The 18218-nt window shown below is 44.4% G+C and overlaps 1 protein-coding gene across 1 annotated transcript in view; it reads right to left on the bottom strand.

Annotated features, from left to right (window-relative positions):
- The window catches only part of LOC8052793 (unconventional myosin-Id), a 56489-nt gene extending 38674 nt beyond the window's left edge, over positions 1-17815 (bottom strand). Inside the window, exons 1-6 of the mRNA XM_029972388.3 lie at positions 17539-17815; positions 5778-5986; positions 3044-3137; positions 2009-2174; positions 1371-1520; positions 233-352 (exon numbers count right to left, since the gene is read on the bottom strand). Coding sequence (XP_029828248.1) covers positions 233-352; positions 1371-1520; positions 2009-2174; positions 3044-3137; positions 5778-5986; positions 17539-17627 — 828 coding nt within the window. The 5' untranslated portion in view covers positions 17628-17815. The remainder of the gene's footprint in view (positions 1-232; positions 353-1370; positions 1521-2008; positions 2175-3043; positions 3138-5777; positions 5987-17538) is intronic.
- Between the last annotated feature and the right edge of the window lie 403 nt (positions 17816-18218).

Genomic DNA, 18218 nt, shown 5'->3' with positions numbered 1-18218 from the left:
ATTGTTTTTGAAACACAAAGCTTGTTAGTGTCATGTGGATCGACCGCAATGCATAGCCACCGTAGCAATCTGTGCCATTCCAAAGGTAAATAATTCATTCTGCCTTCAGAACCTTTCCCAAAATAACATCATTGATTACATGTGGTGGAAGCTTTGCCAGTGTTGTTCGTCTGATGCATTCACATGCATTACACATCCAAAGGTATATTACGCAGAGCTGGAAGTGACTTACAAGGTGAATGATTGCAGCAACAATCTTCCAGAGGGTTTCACACTGCTGCGGCGTGAAGCCGAGAACCTTGAGAGCAGAGCAGACCTGCTTGTAGTCTGCCCTGTCATTGATGGTATCCACCTAGAGGCAAACGAAAACATTCATGCCTCAACACCTACGTGCAGGACGCTAGAGTGCAGCTCCATCCACGTGAGTGAGGAGCAATGCAAAATAATCAAACCTGAAAGACACAGCAGCATAGTGAAACACAAGTAATGTCGCATCACTTGGCCGACTGTCAACAAGGCAGATATTGTTAGAACTCAGTTTAATGAACATTAGTGTAACCACATTCGTGTAACTACTACCAACATATTACTAAATCAAAGTCGGTTGTCAAGCTCCCTAGAACGCCTGGCACCTTTTCATGGCGCGTCTGCTCGGCGGCACTCGCTGCGCTATCAGCCCGTCCTATGAACAGAAGCAGCGGAACCGGTGAAATGTTGAATGCAGATTGCTTGTGGTGGAAAACGATTATATTGTGGTTTTTATGATAACTGCGCAAAAAAGCAGTCAATCGAAAACGGCTTTTCTCCGCTGCCCTTGGAGGCGTTGCCACTGATGAAATTAGGAACGCTATCCACTCATACCTACTCACATGCAGTAAACAGGGAAGAATTGTTTTCGAACGACGCTCTTCTGTGGAGCTTGTTAAGTGATAGATTTAAGAACGTTGACTACTACCGCATAATGTGCATTAAGGACCCCGGCTGTCGGTGGTACCACACTGGCCTCCGTAGCAAAAGCAGAAGTCGCAAAATTTTGAAGACGACTGACTTTCCACTGTGTGAAAGTCCACCCAATCAACATTCAAAATGAGAATATCAATGAGCAACCTGAAACAGTTATACTACTAAAAAAAAGAGCTATGCACGAAAGTGAACAAGGGCAAAAGTGTAGAAGCTTCATGTCCATGCTCGCCCCCTTTTGTGTTAAGCTTTCCTTTTCTTAGTAATCAACATTATTTTTACTCATTTCTTCGTGCAATTTCCTTCACGACATTTCACCTGTGATTTTATAAAAGGTCCCTTGATAGAAAAGCTTCGGGTGCGGTTACAACTGAAGTAATTTTACAAAGAAGCAAAGAAAGTTTCATTACCTTGGGCGAGCCACCCTGCTTGGTGTAGAAGTAGAGCTGGGCATCGTGTTTGAGGCCATAGCCAGACAGTTGGGAGTCTGAAGCCCCAAGCAGAAGTTCGTAGAAGGCGTGGAAATTTCTTTCTCCTGGCTGCTGGTAGATGACTCGGGACTAGAGAATGCAAACATGCACACAAAAACAAAATGGGAGAGTTATTTTTCACAATTTAGAAAGTGCTGCTGCAGTAAACACTTTGTGAAACCAAAGCCGATGGTAATTATGCACGTACACTGCAAAGCTACAGTTTTAGGCCATGGCAGTGAATACAATGTCACTTTCAGAATACCGCACCTTGAACAAAAAAAACTACAACTGTGCACAAACTCTATTTTAATTTCTCGTGTAGCTTATAGCACCATCGAAAACTGCTACGGTTGAGAAGCTTGTGTGCTTGCAAAACTGCTAAGCATAAGGCTTAAACATACATTTTTCCTTCTTGGTTCCATGGAAGCACTAAAGCTAGAAATAGAGCTTACGAAAAGATCTCTGCCTTCAACCCGAAGAGCCGAGTCGAGAGACTTCAATAAGATGGCTGAAGAAAGAGCGTTTGGCAAGAACGAGGTGGAACGGAAGTTTTTGTTAATGGTGTTGGCACATACCTTCTCAAGGAGATAGTTGTTGATGTGTCCTCCGAGGGGGTCCCCCTTGAAGTCAAAGTTGATGTCCATGTACTTGCCAAACCGACTGGAGTTGTCATTGCGGTTGGTCTTGGCATTGCCGAACGCCTCCAGGATGCAGTTGGACTGGAGCAGGATGTTCTTCACCCTTCACAGACAACAGGAAACATTCTCAACTCCCCATTTTAGATTTCTGAATTTTCCGAGATTTCTCAAAATCAAACCGAAGGACTTTTGACGTTGTGAAAATCTGAGACCGAGGAAACGCAGTAAGGGGATAAAGCATGCAAAGGTCTCAAAGGCTTTCGAACCCACTTGCTTTGAAACTTTCGTTGTTGTGGTTCTTTACAAAGTTTCCTCGGTCCTGGGTTTTTCACAATGTCGAGAGTTCATCAGCTTGCTCGAATCTTCAGTGCTCTTCCTGAATGATTTATCTGTGTGTTCTGCTTACGAGCCACACGCTACAAACTCTGGGTCGCAACAGAAGGATGATATGTCAGAAACAGAAAAGGCTTTCTGATGACAGAAAGTCTCTAAACAAATGTCTAATGAGGTGAGCTTGTGCCCACAGGCGTAGCATATATCCTCCAAAAGCAAAGAAAGGGAGCGAAAGGCCAGCCACCTATGCTTCTTATAGTTACGCCTTCGGCAGCCAAAAACATTCTATGCCAGCAATACAAGTTTTGCGATTACACTGGAACATTCCAGAGAAGCTAATAGAGGATAACAATAGAAACCACCACCAGGATTAGGACCCTGGTCGTTTGGGTACGGAGCAAATATACTACCAACCTGGCGGCACTTGCAGTTGAGCTATATACCAAAACCATTCCAGGCATGACAACAAAACATGCAATTTTGCTAAAACTAAATATAGCTTTTTTTCTTTTTGCTCAACTGGTTTTGAAGCACTTTTTGTGTGCAAATGTTCAGCTTCTTCAGGCTTATATTGTTACAGAGCACAAAAAACTCTGAACCTGGCAATAGCCACAATGCAAGAAGCAAAAGCGTTCAGACCTTTCAATCTCTTGCTGTCCCGTGACATTTGTGATGGCAGCAATGTACCTCATGATGATCTTGGATGCCTCAGTTTTTCCTGAGCCACTTTCACCTACACAAGACAGATGGGGGAGTAAAAAAACCAACAAGAGCACATTTCGTAAGAACTGGCATCCAGCTGTCTGAGAAGTTTAATATGATGCTGAGAATGTCAAACAAGTAGTGGCTACCCACCACCAGAAACGTGTATAGAGAGAGTCTGGTCAATGGGAGGCGCGGGCAGAGCCAGGTCGTGCACCAGAGGCAAAAAAAGGGCTTGAAATGCTCTCTTGGCCAACCAGAAGCCGAAAAGACTCCCCTAGCGTTGGTAGTGAGGAACAGTTTTAATTGTTTTAATAAGCACGGAACAGGTAAACGTAGTAACCCTTCATGGTTGAAAATAGGATAAACGTGATGTTTCGATCATGATCATGCAGAAAGATGTAAGAAACCACTGTGCCGCTCGAACTCTGTTTTGCTCGGACAAAGTGGGACCGCTCGGACGACAGATTCCCGGCCTTCGGCACCTGGCAGATGGAATATGTCGATCGTTCCGCTAGTCGCACTCTTCCACAATGATTTTAGATGTCCGTGATTGAAACATCACGTGCACTATATTTTCAGTCACCCAAAGTTACTCCGACACACTTCTTAAGTCTGTTTATCGCAACCACCGCCAGGGTAATATTTCCCGCTTCTGGTTGGCCACATTCGAATTTGTGAAGATGCCCTGGAACACGTCCAGCCCGCTTTCGGCCAATGACGCCTCCAGATTTGTCTCCTATACTTACCAATGAATGGCCAAACTCTCTACATATATGGCTCTGCCCAACACTTACCTTTCTGCAGTGCTGCAGCTTTCCTAATTTCCAATAATTATCGTTATCGCTATTATTATTTGCATAACAAGCCATATGTAGCTAAGTACAGTCGATGTAGGGCATCTGCAATGCATTTTAAGAAAGCATTAGTTACATAAAATAATTTAAAGCACCAGTACCTAAGGCAACAAGCAAATTATTGAACTTCCAATAGCATTGGGGATTTTTATGAAAAATCTTACATAAGGGTTCAATTAGGGTGTCGAGCAAATTATTATTTTGAAAATCCCCGACTTTTCCAGGTTTTCCCTGACAATTTCAGGTGAAATTCTCTGACTACTGTGGAGGCGGTTAAATATAAAAGACCATCACAACACAAGGCATCGAGCACTGTAAGGATCATTCTGCACGGGCTTAATCCAACTTGCACTTTCCGAAATATTCCAGTTCGTCCACTCCGGATTAAACGAGCATTTTCTTGCCGCCGACATCGTCAGTGAAGAGACCACTTCTGGAAACACCGTGAAAACACGACGCTCAACCACATACAACAATAACCGAATGCACACTTTCGGATACTTTTGGCTAAAGGCTTGGATTGGGATCTGCGGCTCCATTTGTTACTAAATCTAGTAGCTCTAACTGGATCTATTCTAGGTGTGTCGCGAACCGGTCGCGGTTCGAGTTCAACCAGGTTTGACCTCTTGTAACTTGTGAAAAGTTTGACGAAGGTTCGACTCGCGTTCGAATGCCATGCGCATGCGTGGCTGGCTGGCCATTTGGCTTCGGATTGGATGGTGATGGCTAACGGATGAATTAAGGGCAGCACTGATTGGTTATTTCAGTTAATACAGTACAAAAAATTTTGTTTTTAACTTCCTCAGTGATTATAATTAGTTTTGTTTAATTGCAACTGTTCATAAAATTAAAATAACCCTTTGCATAAAAAAATTCTCCAAACCTAGACATGGTCTGGAGACACTGTCCAAAAAGTCAAACCGGTCGAATCTGGTTAAAAGTTAGAAGGTTCGTCGAACCGGTTCGAACAAGTCGAACCCCTAAAGTTCGACCTAAAAATCTGGTTCGACAAAAGTTCACGACACTCCTAATCTAGACTAGTGTCGTGCCCTCAATCCAATCCAAGGCTTAGACTGGACTTGTCGGCTGTTCATTTTGCATCGGGCAGCACACTCTACATTGGGTGAGCAGAGCCCGCGCTCTGCTCTAAGCAGAATTTATTGCATATTTTCCTGCCCCCAAGTCCTCAACTCTTTACTCAGGGCACTCAATGGCATTTCCGGCTCATTTTCCCTGACTGGGCTCACTTTTTGACAATATCCCTGACAATTCCCTGATGTTTCCCAGTAATTAAAATTTCCCTCACAATTCCCGGTTTTCCTAGTCGCCAGACACCCTGGTTCAACCCAAAGATTTCTGCAGGCTAGAACTTGTGTGCAACTCCACTTTTGTGAAATTTTGATCTTTGTATTGAGGTTGTGAGCAGGCTCCTCAGTCAAACAACCAAATTGTATTCTACACTATTCCCAACAATCAAATGATGACATCACAAGTATTCTATTTAATGTTTTATTTGAAGCTTACACCTTCAAATGATACATTAAAGACAAGACCCCCAAACACAGTTTGAATCAAGAGAGGATTCAACAACCCTTTAGCCTCTACAATCACTGAATATTTGCATGAAGACATATTTAAGGAAATTATGAAAGGAGTGATAGGGTATGGAGTGCTTTAAGGGGTGTTCCAGTTGGAACCAGTGTCGACACTCCAACATAAGGGTTTTAATTAGTAAGTAGTCAACTCCTCTACCTAAGCAAATTCTTAGAAGTGCTGAAAACCTTTTGCGGCACAAAACTGGGTGGTGTCTTCACCTGAGATGACGATGCAGGTATCCATAGACTTGCGCTTCATCTCCTTGTAGGCCGCATCAGCGATGGCGAAAACGTGCGGCGGCCGCTCGAAGATTTCACGGCCCCTGTAGTCATTGACCTGCTCCGGCCCATAGATGTTGAGGGTACGGTAGGGGTTGACGGAGACACACACTTCTCCAATGTAGGTGTAGACTTTGCCTCCATTGTACCTAAGGAAATACAGATTTAGGACAACATGTTTATGCGCTAGAAAAAGCAATGCCGAATGGGTTAGTTGGTGTTTAGTTTTTACATAGTGCTGAATGTCTGGACAGAGGCACATAGTCATAATCAGAAAGAAATAGGCCATGTTAAGTGTAATAATATTGTTTTGTAAGTCCGAATAAACGGGGCGAGTAGGGGGACAGATGAAGGGGACACAGCGCCCAGGGGATCTCAAAACGTTCTACACGTAGTATTGCTTGTTACCCGGTACGACCGGTACAATCACGTAAATACTACCACATGGTGTCAGAAGTGCTCCAAAAATGAAAGCCTCACGAACTCGGAGAACGTAACGGCCCCAACAACACTGCTAGCAACGGGTTTCACGGCGCCACCAGTCTTTGATTTCAAGCGCCCAGAAGAATGGCCAAGGTGGATCACCTGATTTAACAGGTACCGTAAAGCTTCGAAACTTGATAAAGAAGACGAAGGATTGCAAGTAGATGCATTAATCTACTTTCTCGGTGAGGACGCGGAAGACATTTTGTCCACCTCGGCTTTAACCGACACCGAACAGGGACAGTTCGAAGCAGTTGCCCAACTCTTCGAAAGCCACCTCGTCGGCAAAAGAAACGTTAACTATGAATGGGCCAAGTTCCACCTGAAGAAACAAGTGCCGGGTGAATCTGTTGAGAGCTTCATGACTAGTCTGCAACACCTAGTAACACATTGCGGCTACGGTGCGTTGAAAGAAGAACTCATCCGCGATCGTTTGTCATTGGATTGCAAGATTCTTCGCTCTCAGAAAAACTTCAAAGCGACCCAAATCTGACACTGGTAGCTGCGTGCACACGAGCTCGACAGAAAGAAGCCGTGCATCGACAGCAGGCTGTCGTCAGAGGCGAATCCCAAGCAGAAGACACGACGCTAGATGCCCTCCACAAAAGAATGTCAGCAAAAGAGAAAGGCGCAAAGCGGCGAGAATGCACGCCGAAAAACGCTGAAAATCATGCGGCTAGAACACAGACGTGTGGAAGATGTGGCAACAGTGCACACGAAAAGTCCAAGTGCCCTGCAGTGGGATCAACCTGTCGCAACTGCGGAAAAAAAGGTCACTGGCAACAAGTTTGCTTTAAGAAGCTTAGGAATGAGGGCAAGAGCACCCTAAAAGAGGTGACGCTACAGGACCCAAATGAAGCGTTAAGCTGGATGATCAGAAGCATCCACGCAGCTGAAGGAAGTGCGTGGAAAGTCAAACTGCGAGTCAACAGAACGACTGCTACGTTCAAGATAGACTGGTGCAGACGTCAGTGCCATGCCTCCAAACACTGTCCCAAGCAAGGTGACCCTTGAGGAGACAGTTGCCAAGCTCTACAGTGCAAACAGGCAACAACTCGAAGTGTTGGGCAAGTTTCAAGCGACAATACAACATAACAATAAGTCTATACAGCACGTGATCTACATAGTGAACGGCCTGGAAGAGTCTCTTTTGGGAAGAAAAGCCAGCAGCGAATTGGAGCTGATCCATCTTCTGTGCACAGTCTCGGACCAAACAGCCAAGAGGTACCACAAACAATACCCTGAGTTGTTTTAAGGTCTCGGAGAAATGGCAGAGTACAAAATCAAACTTTCGAAAGACGCCACACGCCAGTCTCCGTCCACATATCACGGCGTGTACCCCTGGCACTGATGACGAAAGTACAAGAGCAGCTGGCAAGCATGCAGAAAGATTGAATCATGAGAAAAGTTGAAGAGCCTACGCCATGGTGTTCTGCAATGGTTGTGGTGCTTGTGGTGGCCAAGCCGAACTGAGAAGTATGGATCTGCGTGGATTTGACGGACCTGAACAAGAACATAGAGCGCGAAAAGCTAGTCTTGCCCTCTGTCGAAGAAGCACTGGAACGGTTGTCACGCACATCACTGTACACAAAACTAGACGCCAAGTCCGGATTTTGGCGAATTCGGTTCACAGAAGAGTCACAAACTATGACCACCTTTATCACTCCCATTGGTAGATTTTGTTTTCAAAGACTGCCGTTTGGAATTTCTTCTGCCCCGGAGTATTTTCAACGAAAGATGAACGAGATCCTGGAAGGAATCCCAGGAGTCCTATGCCATATGGACGACATCCTAATCACTGGTACGAACAAGGAAGAGCATAATGAGAGGCTAGAGGAAGTCCTTAAGAGGTTGAAAGCAGCAGGTGTCCCACTCAACGACAAATGCGAGTTCAAGCAAAAGCCCATAAAGTTCTTGGGACACATCGTCAGCCAGGAAAGGATCAAGCCAGACCCCACAAAAGGTCACAGCCATCTCTCCAATATGCCAGCGCCAACGACAGTGACCGAGGTGAGACAATTCATCGGAATGGCAAACCAAGTGGGACGCTTCATCCCCCATCTTTCCGAAAAATTGAAGCCTCTGCGTGACCTTCTCAAGAAGGCAAACGAGTGGACGTGGGACACTGCACAGAAAACAGCATTCAATGCAGTGAAGAAGGACATCCAGGAGACAACAGCCCTAACACTGTATGATCCGCAACAAGAACTTATTGTTTCAGCAGATGCTTCGTCTTACGGTTTGGGGGCAGTGCTACTACAAAAAGACAAGCACGGAGACATTCAACCAGTAGCCTTCGCTTCGAAAGGACTGAGTACCACAGAAACAAAATACACTCAGATCGAGAAAGAAGCGCATGCCGTGACATGGGCATGTGAATGATTTGAGAAGCTCCTGCTAGGAACACAGTTTCACATCCACTCGTACCTCTTCTTGGGTCATCATCCACTCGTACCTCTTCTTGGGTCCAAAGAACTGGATGCGATTCCAGCCAGAGTTCAGTGATTCAAACTGCGGCTGATGAGATTCTGCTACACAATCTCACACGTGCCTGGAAAAGAACTCTGGACAGCCAATGCCCTGTCAAGGTCACCTATTGAACCTCCAGACAATATGGAAGAAGAAACCGAGGCTTTTGTGCAAGTCGTTCTTCAGTCAGTCCCTGCATTCCGGGAGTACCTGGTCGAGGTAAAGAAGATGCAAGAGGATGACCCAGTCTGTACTAAAGGGAGGGAGTACTGCGAAAAAGGATGGCCAACTAGCAAGCAGCAAGTGCCAATCGAGACCACCCCATATTTCCAAGAAAGACACAACCTCACGGTACAAGAAAACATACTCGTGAGAGGCAACCGCCTTGTGATGCCAAGTCAAATGAGGAAGCAAGTCTTGCACCGACTGCACGATGGCCACCAAGGTATCTCGAGATGCCGGCAACAAGCCAAGATGTCAGTTTGGTGGCCAGGACTAACCGCAGATGGCTGATGTTGTCACAAACTGTCTCAGCTGCGCACATGAGCGAGCACCAAAAACACAACCGATGATCGCGTCTGAACTACCAGAGAGACCATGGCAACGAGTTGGGACAGATTTGTTCGAGTTGAAAAAGAGCCCAATACCTGCTTGTCGTAGACTACTACTTGAGGTACGTGGAAATAACCAGACTGAGACAAACCACTTCAGAAACAGTCATATCACATCTCAAGGCACTATTTTCACGTCACGGAATACCTGAGGTTCTGCGGTCAGACAACGGTCCACAATTCAGCTCCAAGCCATTCGAAGGCTTCTGTAAGGACTACAAGATCGAGCATTTTACAAGCAGTCCACGTTATCCGCAAAGTAACGGGGAAGCTGAAAGAATGGTCAAGATAGCCAAAGACATCATCAAGAAGTCTGAAGACCCCGAGCTTGGATTACTGGTCTACAGAACAACACCAGGACCTTCTGGATACAGTCCGGCACAGCTTCTGATGGGAAGGCAGTTGCGAACCACACTGCCAGTATTGGCTTCTACACTCTTGCCAAGATTGCCCAACCATGAGGAGTTCCGCAAGAAGGATCGAGAAGAAAAAAATAAGCAAGCGGAAAACTACAACAAGAGACACGGAGTGTACCGAAAACAGGAGTTAGATATTGGCAGCAAGGTATGGGTAAGAGACAGCAAAGCAACTGGAACAATTACGGGCAAGAGACCAGAACCTCGATCCTACACTATGAGGACGAGGTAAGGATATCTCCACCGGAATACACATCACCTGGTTCCAAAACCACGGGTGACCACCAGCAACCAAACACATCCTGAAGCAAGCACATCAGAATTCAGTGTTGCTCCTACAGAAGAAAACATCCCAAAGACCCGGACCGGACGGACCATAAGAAAACCAAAAAGATTCACCAAATGACTTTTGCGTGGGAAGAAGAGATGCAATAATATTGTTTTGTAAGTCCGAATAAACGGGGCGAGTAGGGGGAAAGACGAAGAAGGGGACACAGCGCCCAGGGGATCTCAAAACGTTCTACACGTAGTGTTGCTTGTTACCCAGTGTGACCGGTGCAATCACGTAAATACTACCACATTAAGTAATACATTCTTGTCAAACTGGCTAATTGGTGTTTAGTTTTCAAATAGTACTGAATGTCTGGAGAAAGACACATAGTCATAGTCAGGAAGAAATAGGCCATGTTAAGTAATACATCCTTTTTGCTCACTGCAGTTGATCATGAACTACACTCCACCAAAAACATATAAATGTTTCCGCACCCATTTATCCAGAACAGTGAAGCAGCCTACTAGTAGCTGAATACATCCTAATGCGAAGTGCAAGTTTGTCATCTTTGGTGGTGACATCAGAACATCGGGCTCTGATTGAAGGATAGTGGGTAGACCTGAAAGCAAGCTGCCTTGAGGTCTACCCACCATCCTTCAATCAAAGCCAATCAGAGCTCGGCCTTCTGATGTTGCCACAAACCATGCAAAAGAAGCAGACGAACTTGTGCTCCACATAATCTGCGACAGAAATTTTTAGTTACAAGCTCCTTGATCTTCAAAAAAAAATTTAATTTGTGGAGGCTTGGGCAACTTAAATACAAGATGAATAGAAAACACCCCATGCAGTAACTTCTTCAGAACCATAGCTTTGAGACTTTTCATCAAAGACTGAGGATGATTGTAGAGTTGCAGAAAAACTCTGCAATTACCATAAAATACAGTGAAAGCACCCACTTCATTCAAGCACCCACTGTAAAATTTTTCAAACTTTGGAATTTTGCAAATTATACGTTAAGCATCCGATTTGATCAGACAAGCACCTATGTCTACATTAACCCAGTTTTCAGGGAAAGTGGGTTGGGCACTCTTCCTGTGTTTTACGGCAGAACTCACTACCAGCCTTGAATTGCTGCACCCAAAGCATTCATGAAATACAAGTATCTGCAGACACATACACAATTAGTGCTACAGGTAACATGCTTCAAATATCAGTCTACAAGTGCCCAAACTCAAGCAAAGCAAGCATTAATAGTACTGAGCTAATCGAATATTCAAGGCCACAGAGTGCTCGGAAAGAAACTACAACAGCTCTTCTCAGTACCGCACCAACAACGGCAGGTAAAGCGAAAGAATGAACTGAAAGGTGCTTGATAATATCTCACCGTAGAAAGGCGACAATAGAACATGCTTGAACTTCATGGCATTCAACTACTACACCCTAAACTAATGCAGAATGAATGTTCCAAATAAAACTTGAATCCAGACTTGGATGCAAACAAACACTGTCGGCATACGTAATTGAACAAAGAGAGAAACTACTTTTCTCAGCACTGCACATAAACAATGGTGCATACAGCCAAAGAGTGAAGAGAAAGGAACTTGAAGAATGAAAACCATAGAGAGACGACTATAAAACACACTTGAACTTCCTGGCATTCAACTAAGCTCTAAACTAACATAGAATAAATGCGTCGGAAAAGACTTATGCCAACAAAGAGTGTCAGCACATGACCGCACAAAGCAAAAGGGACAAACTACTTTTCTAGATATCATACATAAACAATGGTGTTTATTACCGAACGGTGAACAGAAAGGAGCTTGAAGAATTAGCAAGCATCTCATCGTAGTGTGACGACAATAGAACACACTCAAACTGCTTGACATTCATTCTAAATTTGGAATGAATGTGCCAGACAAGACTTGAACCCAGACTAGGATGCAAAAAAACAGCTTCGGCACACATGATTGCACAAAGTCGCTTCGTTAGAGAGCGTGCTAAGATGCCCTTGATACGCGGCGCCCTTGCCCCAGTGCCTGTGGGCTCTCAAGCTCATTAGCCGGCGTGACAACCCACTTTCCGTTCCACCTGGTTGCCACACATGCCGATTTTCTGAATGGCCGGATGGCATAGAGGCGGTGAGTCAGATGCCTTTGGTCTCATTGCTAAGCATAGTGGTTGATTTGGAACACTCATAAATGCCATGTGAAAAATGTTATCGTAGATGAAGTCATTAACACTGCAGAAATTTCGAGACTGAGTTGTTGAGCATGGCAATATTGCTTAATTTTATTTTATCCTGGATCTTTAGAACTCTGTCAATTGCATTGTACGATGGATGGATGTTGCTATTTCTTAACAGCATTTTACAGTTGCCTCGAGCAGGCAAGAACAGTTTTAGGTTTTATAAAGAAAGCTCTCGTATAAAATGGGTTTTGACTTGTATGAAAACCGAGGGTTTCACCTCAAGTACTGTATTAAAAAAGATTGGGCTCCTTGTAAAGTGTTCCTAACTTCCCATTGTATGGTGGATTAAAACACTTGTAAGTACAATTAAAATAAGCTAAAAAAAGTTGTTCCTTTTTGTAAGATTGAGTTGGCTTAGGTTGTCCCCTTGTAAGATACGTTAATTGTTAGTTTACCAGAACTTAAATGTTTTAAATGTCAAAAGCATAGTTGTTTCTCTTACAACCAAATCTTGAGAAACCTACTTCACACCCCGTATGAACTATGCACAAAAATGCATTTTCTTTGTGCTAATAACGAGTAAAGAAAACTTTGCAAGAATCCACAGGTCAGCTTTTTCCTTAATGGTTAATCAAACACGAGACCTTAAAGTCTGAAACACCATATATTGTTTTTTTCCTGATTGAATACAGAAACAAGATGAAGAGTGCATAATATAACTACTTTTTCCGATTCCATAATTGTTATGACACAATTCCACATCTATGTTATTCAACCAAAGATAATCCCACCAAGAGTGGCAAGTGTGTCAGACCTTATGTATGGTGACTTATTGGAAGATGAACAAGGTTTGAAACCAATTTGAACACCGAATTGACACACTCATTTACCACCTTTAGTCGATAGCATAAGAGCTCACAAATTTCAATATTGTTCATTGTTTCTTACCTACCAACACTTTCTAAGAAAAAAAATACAGATACCCCGAAAGTTTTTGTCATTTGAAACGCAGCAGCGCATAAAATGTTATTCTATTCCACAGCAATGACAGGAACTCCTATTCTTCCCAAATAATTGTTCCATGCAAGCTTCAAATCAACTCTTGCAGTGTCTATTTTCACATCCTCACAAGTGGCTTTCAGCATTTACATTGCGTAGCTTTCCTATTGCTTATATAGCGAGACTTTACAATGAAAGTGGCATTGCTTGTTGTCTCTGCCTCCTTGGATCAAGCCCGTGAGAATAACTGTAGTACCAGTTGCGACTACCGAGTTCAATTTTGTACCTCCTCGCAATGATTTTTCTTCAGGTTGTAGGTCTCTAGGCGGCGATTCAAGGGTTTCTAAAAGCCACCTTTGGTAGCAAGCACACGAGTTTCGATAGAAATCAAAATGAGAGCAGGACTTCTGGTGTCCATGGAACAGAAGTGATTAGTGAAAAGGAACAGACAACTGTATTAAAAGTGACTAGCCCACATTGGTCTTCATAGTTGAATGGAATCTTGCACTGAGGCACAAGGGTGACAGAAGCTGGTGGAATGATCTAAAAACAACTAATCTCCTATTGAAAGCCGCAAAGTACCAATTGACGCCTTGCAGAGCATGATAGCCTCGAAACAAATAACAGTAAATACTGATTGAGTACCCATCCCGACGCACGAAATGACAAGAAAATTTGGGGAAGTGTCCAGCTCGAGCAGACGAGAACAGTTTTATGCTTTACAACGAAAGCTTCGCTAGTATAGAATGGGTTTTGACTTGTTCAGAAACAGAGGTTTTCACTTCAAGTACTGTGTTAATTAAGGTTTTGCTCCTAGTGAAGTGTCACAAATTTCCCATTGTAGGGTGGAGTAAAATACTGGTATGTGGAATTAAGACGCACCTTAGCCAATTCCTAAGTTTACAAAAGCGAAAGGCCTGTGTCATCCAATAACTTACCTGGCATTTGTACACTATGGTTTGGTTCTCTACATAATCAGGGGTGGAACGCATGAAATTTAATTGGGAGCAGCCACGGGAGCAGCTGGAACAGCTGTTTTGGAGCAGGTTGGGAGCAGCTAAAACTACATTTTGGAGCAGGCTAGGAGCAGCTCAGATCAATTTTCCTTGCACTTCAGCTTGTGTCTTAGATAAGCACAGGAGCAATTTCAATGGTGCTTTGCAGCACAGATGAGCATAAGTGGTTAGGGACCTAGGTAGACGAGATAACAGTGTAACAGATGCGAAAACTTGAAACTTTGTGAGCCTTAATGAGAACCAAAAAGCAAGTACCATATGTTTCTGAAGATAGTGTCCTTGATATTTTCTGAGTGGCTTTTCGCTGCTCAAAATGCAAACCAGCTCTGCTTATCCCACAACCCCCACGTGCTCGACATAGTTGTTATATGTGCGAACCACGTGTCGTGCGTAGGCAACGGACGTGCAGTTGCACGGAGGATTAGGGCAAGAGATTTCGAGTTGATCCTATTGTGCAACTGAATATCGAAGCAGCAGACTACGAGTAATGGAGTTATCGTATTTGAAGCGATAAGCAGGAGCATTGTTAAAGTACGCCGAGCAGATGTACCTCTCGAGTTAAAGCTGCTGGCCGGCAAGGTTTCGGATCGGACCGCGTTTCAGTTCTATCAAATCAAGATTTATCTTGCACGAATGCATTTTTAACTTCTAACGATGAAGTACTAAAAGGAATCGTTTGCTCATTTGTTTTCAACTGGCTGACGTCCGGATCCCGGGACGAAGAGCCTCAGGCAATCTGACGCTTATCGACTGGACCTGACCTCGGCCGACTTGCTTAACCGCTGATGGTTGAAGAATAACAATCCAGTCGCAGGTGGGGTAGCGCTTAGAATCCGACCCAGAGTTCTTTCGCGCGCTTCCGACTCGAAATACACAGAGAGAATAAACAGAACAAAGGATTGCAAGGCCGACAAAGCTAAACGCGCTCATTGTTGCCAATCGAGTCAATAGAAACCGAAACCAAGACAGAATACAATTGTTTGGCGCACGTTTTGCGATTCGGTGCATAATGGCGCGAGGTATTGGCTGTGACGCAGTTTCTGCAACATGGCGCAGGATGGCGCAGACAAATGCGTCTGGCGCAAAATGGCGCAAATGGCGCAGCCGTTCCACCCCTGATAATGTTTGCAGTTATTAAAAATATGTCGAAAATGTGCCCAATAATCAATGGCAGGGAAACAAATATCTGCTCAAAAAAAAATACCCACTGAGCATGCCAAATTCTGTCAAAAATCATACCTAGGCCAGGAGGTCCTAATTAATGATAGATCGTCATAAATATATTCCAATATCTCTAAAGCTGAGGGTATACAGTAAAACAAAAAAACAAAAAAGACTTGCATTCCCACTGAATAAATTGCGTTCCCCTAGCATCGGTATACTGCTGTTGTGGGCGATGCTTTATGAGGTGCTGGCAAACAAAAACTGCTGCACGAGTTTGATTAATGATTTCATTCAAGAGGATACAGGTGCATGAAATTGTGTCAGGTACGGTTCAGCACACAGGAAATACAGATATGTGCCAGAGAAGCCCTGCTATCATAATTTCTGGTAATAAAAACTCGTAATTTTTTTTTTTTTTTTTGGGGGGGGGGGGGGGAGCCCAAAAATGATTGTTTACTGGATTTCTGCCAAATGTCATCAAGAATTCAATAAAATGGTAAATTCTACAAACAAAATAAAGGTGCAAGCCTCTTACAATTATGCTCACATTGACAATATAATTGAGACAAACACGGCATGCATTGGGGAACTAATTATCATGAATCTTCGATATTGTCCTGAGTTTCTTATTAATAGCAGATAACTAAAAAATAAAGAAACCTTTTGCAGCTAAAGCTGAAGATAAAAACAAAGCCGCGATAACGTCAGAAAGCTGTCAATCGTGGAGTAGTCTGACGTTAGTCGGTCACGTCAGAGCTGATTCAAGCGAAAACCGTCCCATCCGTTCACTGCGTGCCATATCGCTCGAGCCAAACTGACAAGTCCAACTGGAGCACAAAGAGCAAGCGCAACGCAACGAAACAAAAGGGTTAGTGGAGAGATTCGATCAGACCGATTCGAGAGCGTGGAAGTGTCCTGCGGCCCCCGAATGACCCAGATATGGCGGATGTTTATGCTTGTCAATTTCTTTCTTACTTCAACGAGCCCATTAACCCGACACGCAAAGCTCGCCGGTGGCGCGCGCGCGCGAACCGTGGAGCACGATTTGAAAACAAAACAAAAAGAAAAACACGTAAACGTGAGGCAAGGTTCTTTTCATTTGCGTGAGCGACAGGCCGGTCCGATTAAACGCGTTGCCATCGCGTCACTTTCGCCAAGTCGGCGTGCTGAATTAACAGTACTTAATTCAACTAATTTCATATGTTTCTCCTTCGTTGCCTTCATAATGAACATTCCAGCCCCACATCGACGTTGTTTACGTGGTTCAGCTTGCCTTGAACCGCTTCCTCAGCATCTGTGGTCCGACGTTGATATTCTCGTAGATTTCAGACACGCCGGTTATGAAAAAAAAAACTTTGAAACAGACAAAAGTGGAAGAGACAGGGTGTGTCATAATTGTATAAAGTGGTGGCTAAGTTTGTAGAAAAGATAGGAAAGACTTGATTACGACATTGGTTACTTAGTAAACTTAATTCGCCGGTTATCTTCTAAAAGTTTGAAAACGTAGCCAGACGCGCGCGCGGGACGAGTAGCTAAAACTGCTAGGAGCTGAACTGAAAAACGAAAATCGTCAGGCTACAGAACTTTAGAATCACCGGTCCCAGTAGTATGGTCGGAGCGATCTAGTCACAGCGTAAATATAGACGTTGCGAAGCACCCCGTTGAGTCATACGTCGGGGCGCGGTTTCCTCGCACCGGTAGACGTCGAAGCACTACCCGTACACCCGTACTATCGGTACCATCTCGATGTCGGTGACGTGGGGAAAGCATCCCAACTGTCCCAACGTTCTCCCATCGGTGGAATCCGATACCCCCGGCCACAAAAGAGCCACCCGGAACCGGCCTACATAACGGCGGACCGTCCCATCACAAAAAAAGCGAGGACCGTTACCGCACTTTTGAAACCGCGGAAACAGGCGCAGTCGAGTTGTGCGAGGGAAAGGACAAAAAAAAAATATATACCAACAATGAAAGAAAAAGGAGAGCACGACAGCTCTCTGGACCGGCTGGCGTACTACGAACTACTAAATGGACCGGGAAGTTTTTCTTTCGCGCGCGAAAAGAAAAGTCGTTCGGAGAGCTCACCTGAGTTTCAGGTTATCCATGAAGGCGTCGGTGGTGATGTTTTCGAGGAGTACAAAGTCTCCGATCCCGACATCGTCGAAGCCAGCCATCGCGCATTTCACGAGGGGCTGAACCGTACTCTGCGAGATCCGTAGTGTCGTAGAGCTGACAGAAGGACAGAACTCCGTACACTCACCGAGCCGACCGGCAACGTGAGCTTGTTGCAACACACACGCGGCGGCGGCGGTGGCGGCGCGTGTCTCTACCCTTTGCTTTTGCCTCCTCTCCCAGTCTGATTTCTCTCTCCTCCTTGCTCTCGTCGTACATTTTATGCGTGTTTTTTTGTTTTTACTGTGGTGACGCCGGCTGTCGCGTCAGCGCTGAAGCTTCTACTGAGCTGACGCCCTTTTCCTCTCTGTTTTTCTTTTGTTGTAATTTCTTTTTTTTTTTCTTTTTTTTTTTTAATTTGCACGTGCATTATTTGTATTTTTTTCGTGTTCAGGCTTGGCAGTGGCGACCTTGCCTTTCTACTTGGTAGTACCTGCTTGTTTCGCTGCGTCATTGACCTTCAGAGTTCGCCTTATGAAAACGAGTTGATCTGCCCACGCGTTTTGGGGCGTCACCGGCTCCTTTCCGTAACTTCAAAGTTGACGTCTTTCTTTTTTTTAAATTGTATTATGTGTTTGTAATGGTAGTGTCGC

Source organism: Ixodes scapularis, unplaced genomic scaffold (genome assembly GCF_016920785.2).
Source record: "Ixodes scapularis isolate PalLabHiFi unplaced genomic scaffold, ASM1692078v2 PGA_scaffold5__190_contigs__length_132052651, whole genome shotgun sequence".
NCBI lineage: Eukaryota > Metazoa > Arthropoda > Arachnida > Ixodida > Ixodidae > Ixodes > Ixodes scapularis.
The sequence above is the reverse complement of the archived record's forward strand: the minus strand, read 5'-3'. Positions and strand labels throughout refer to the sequence as shown.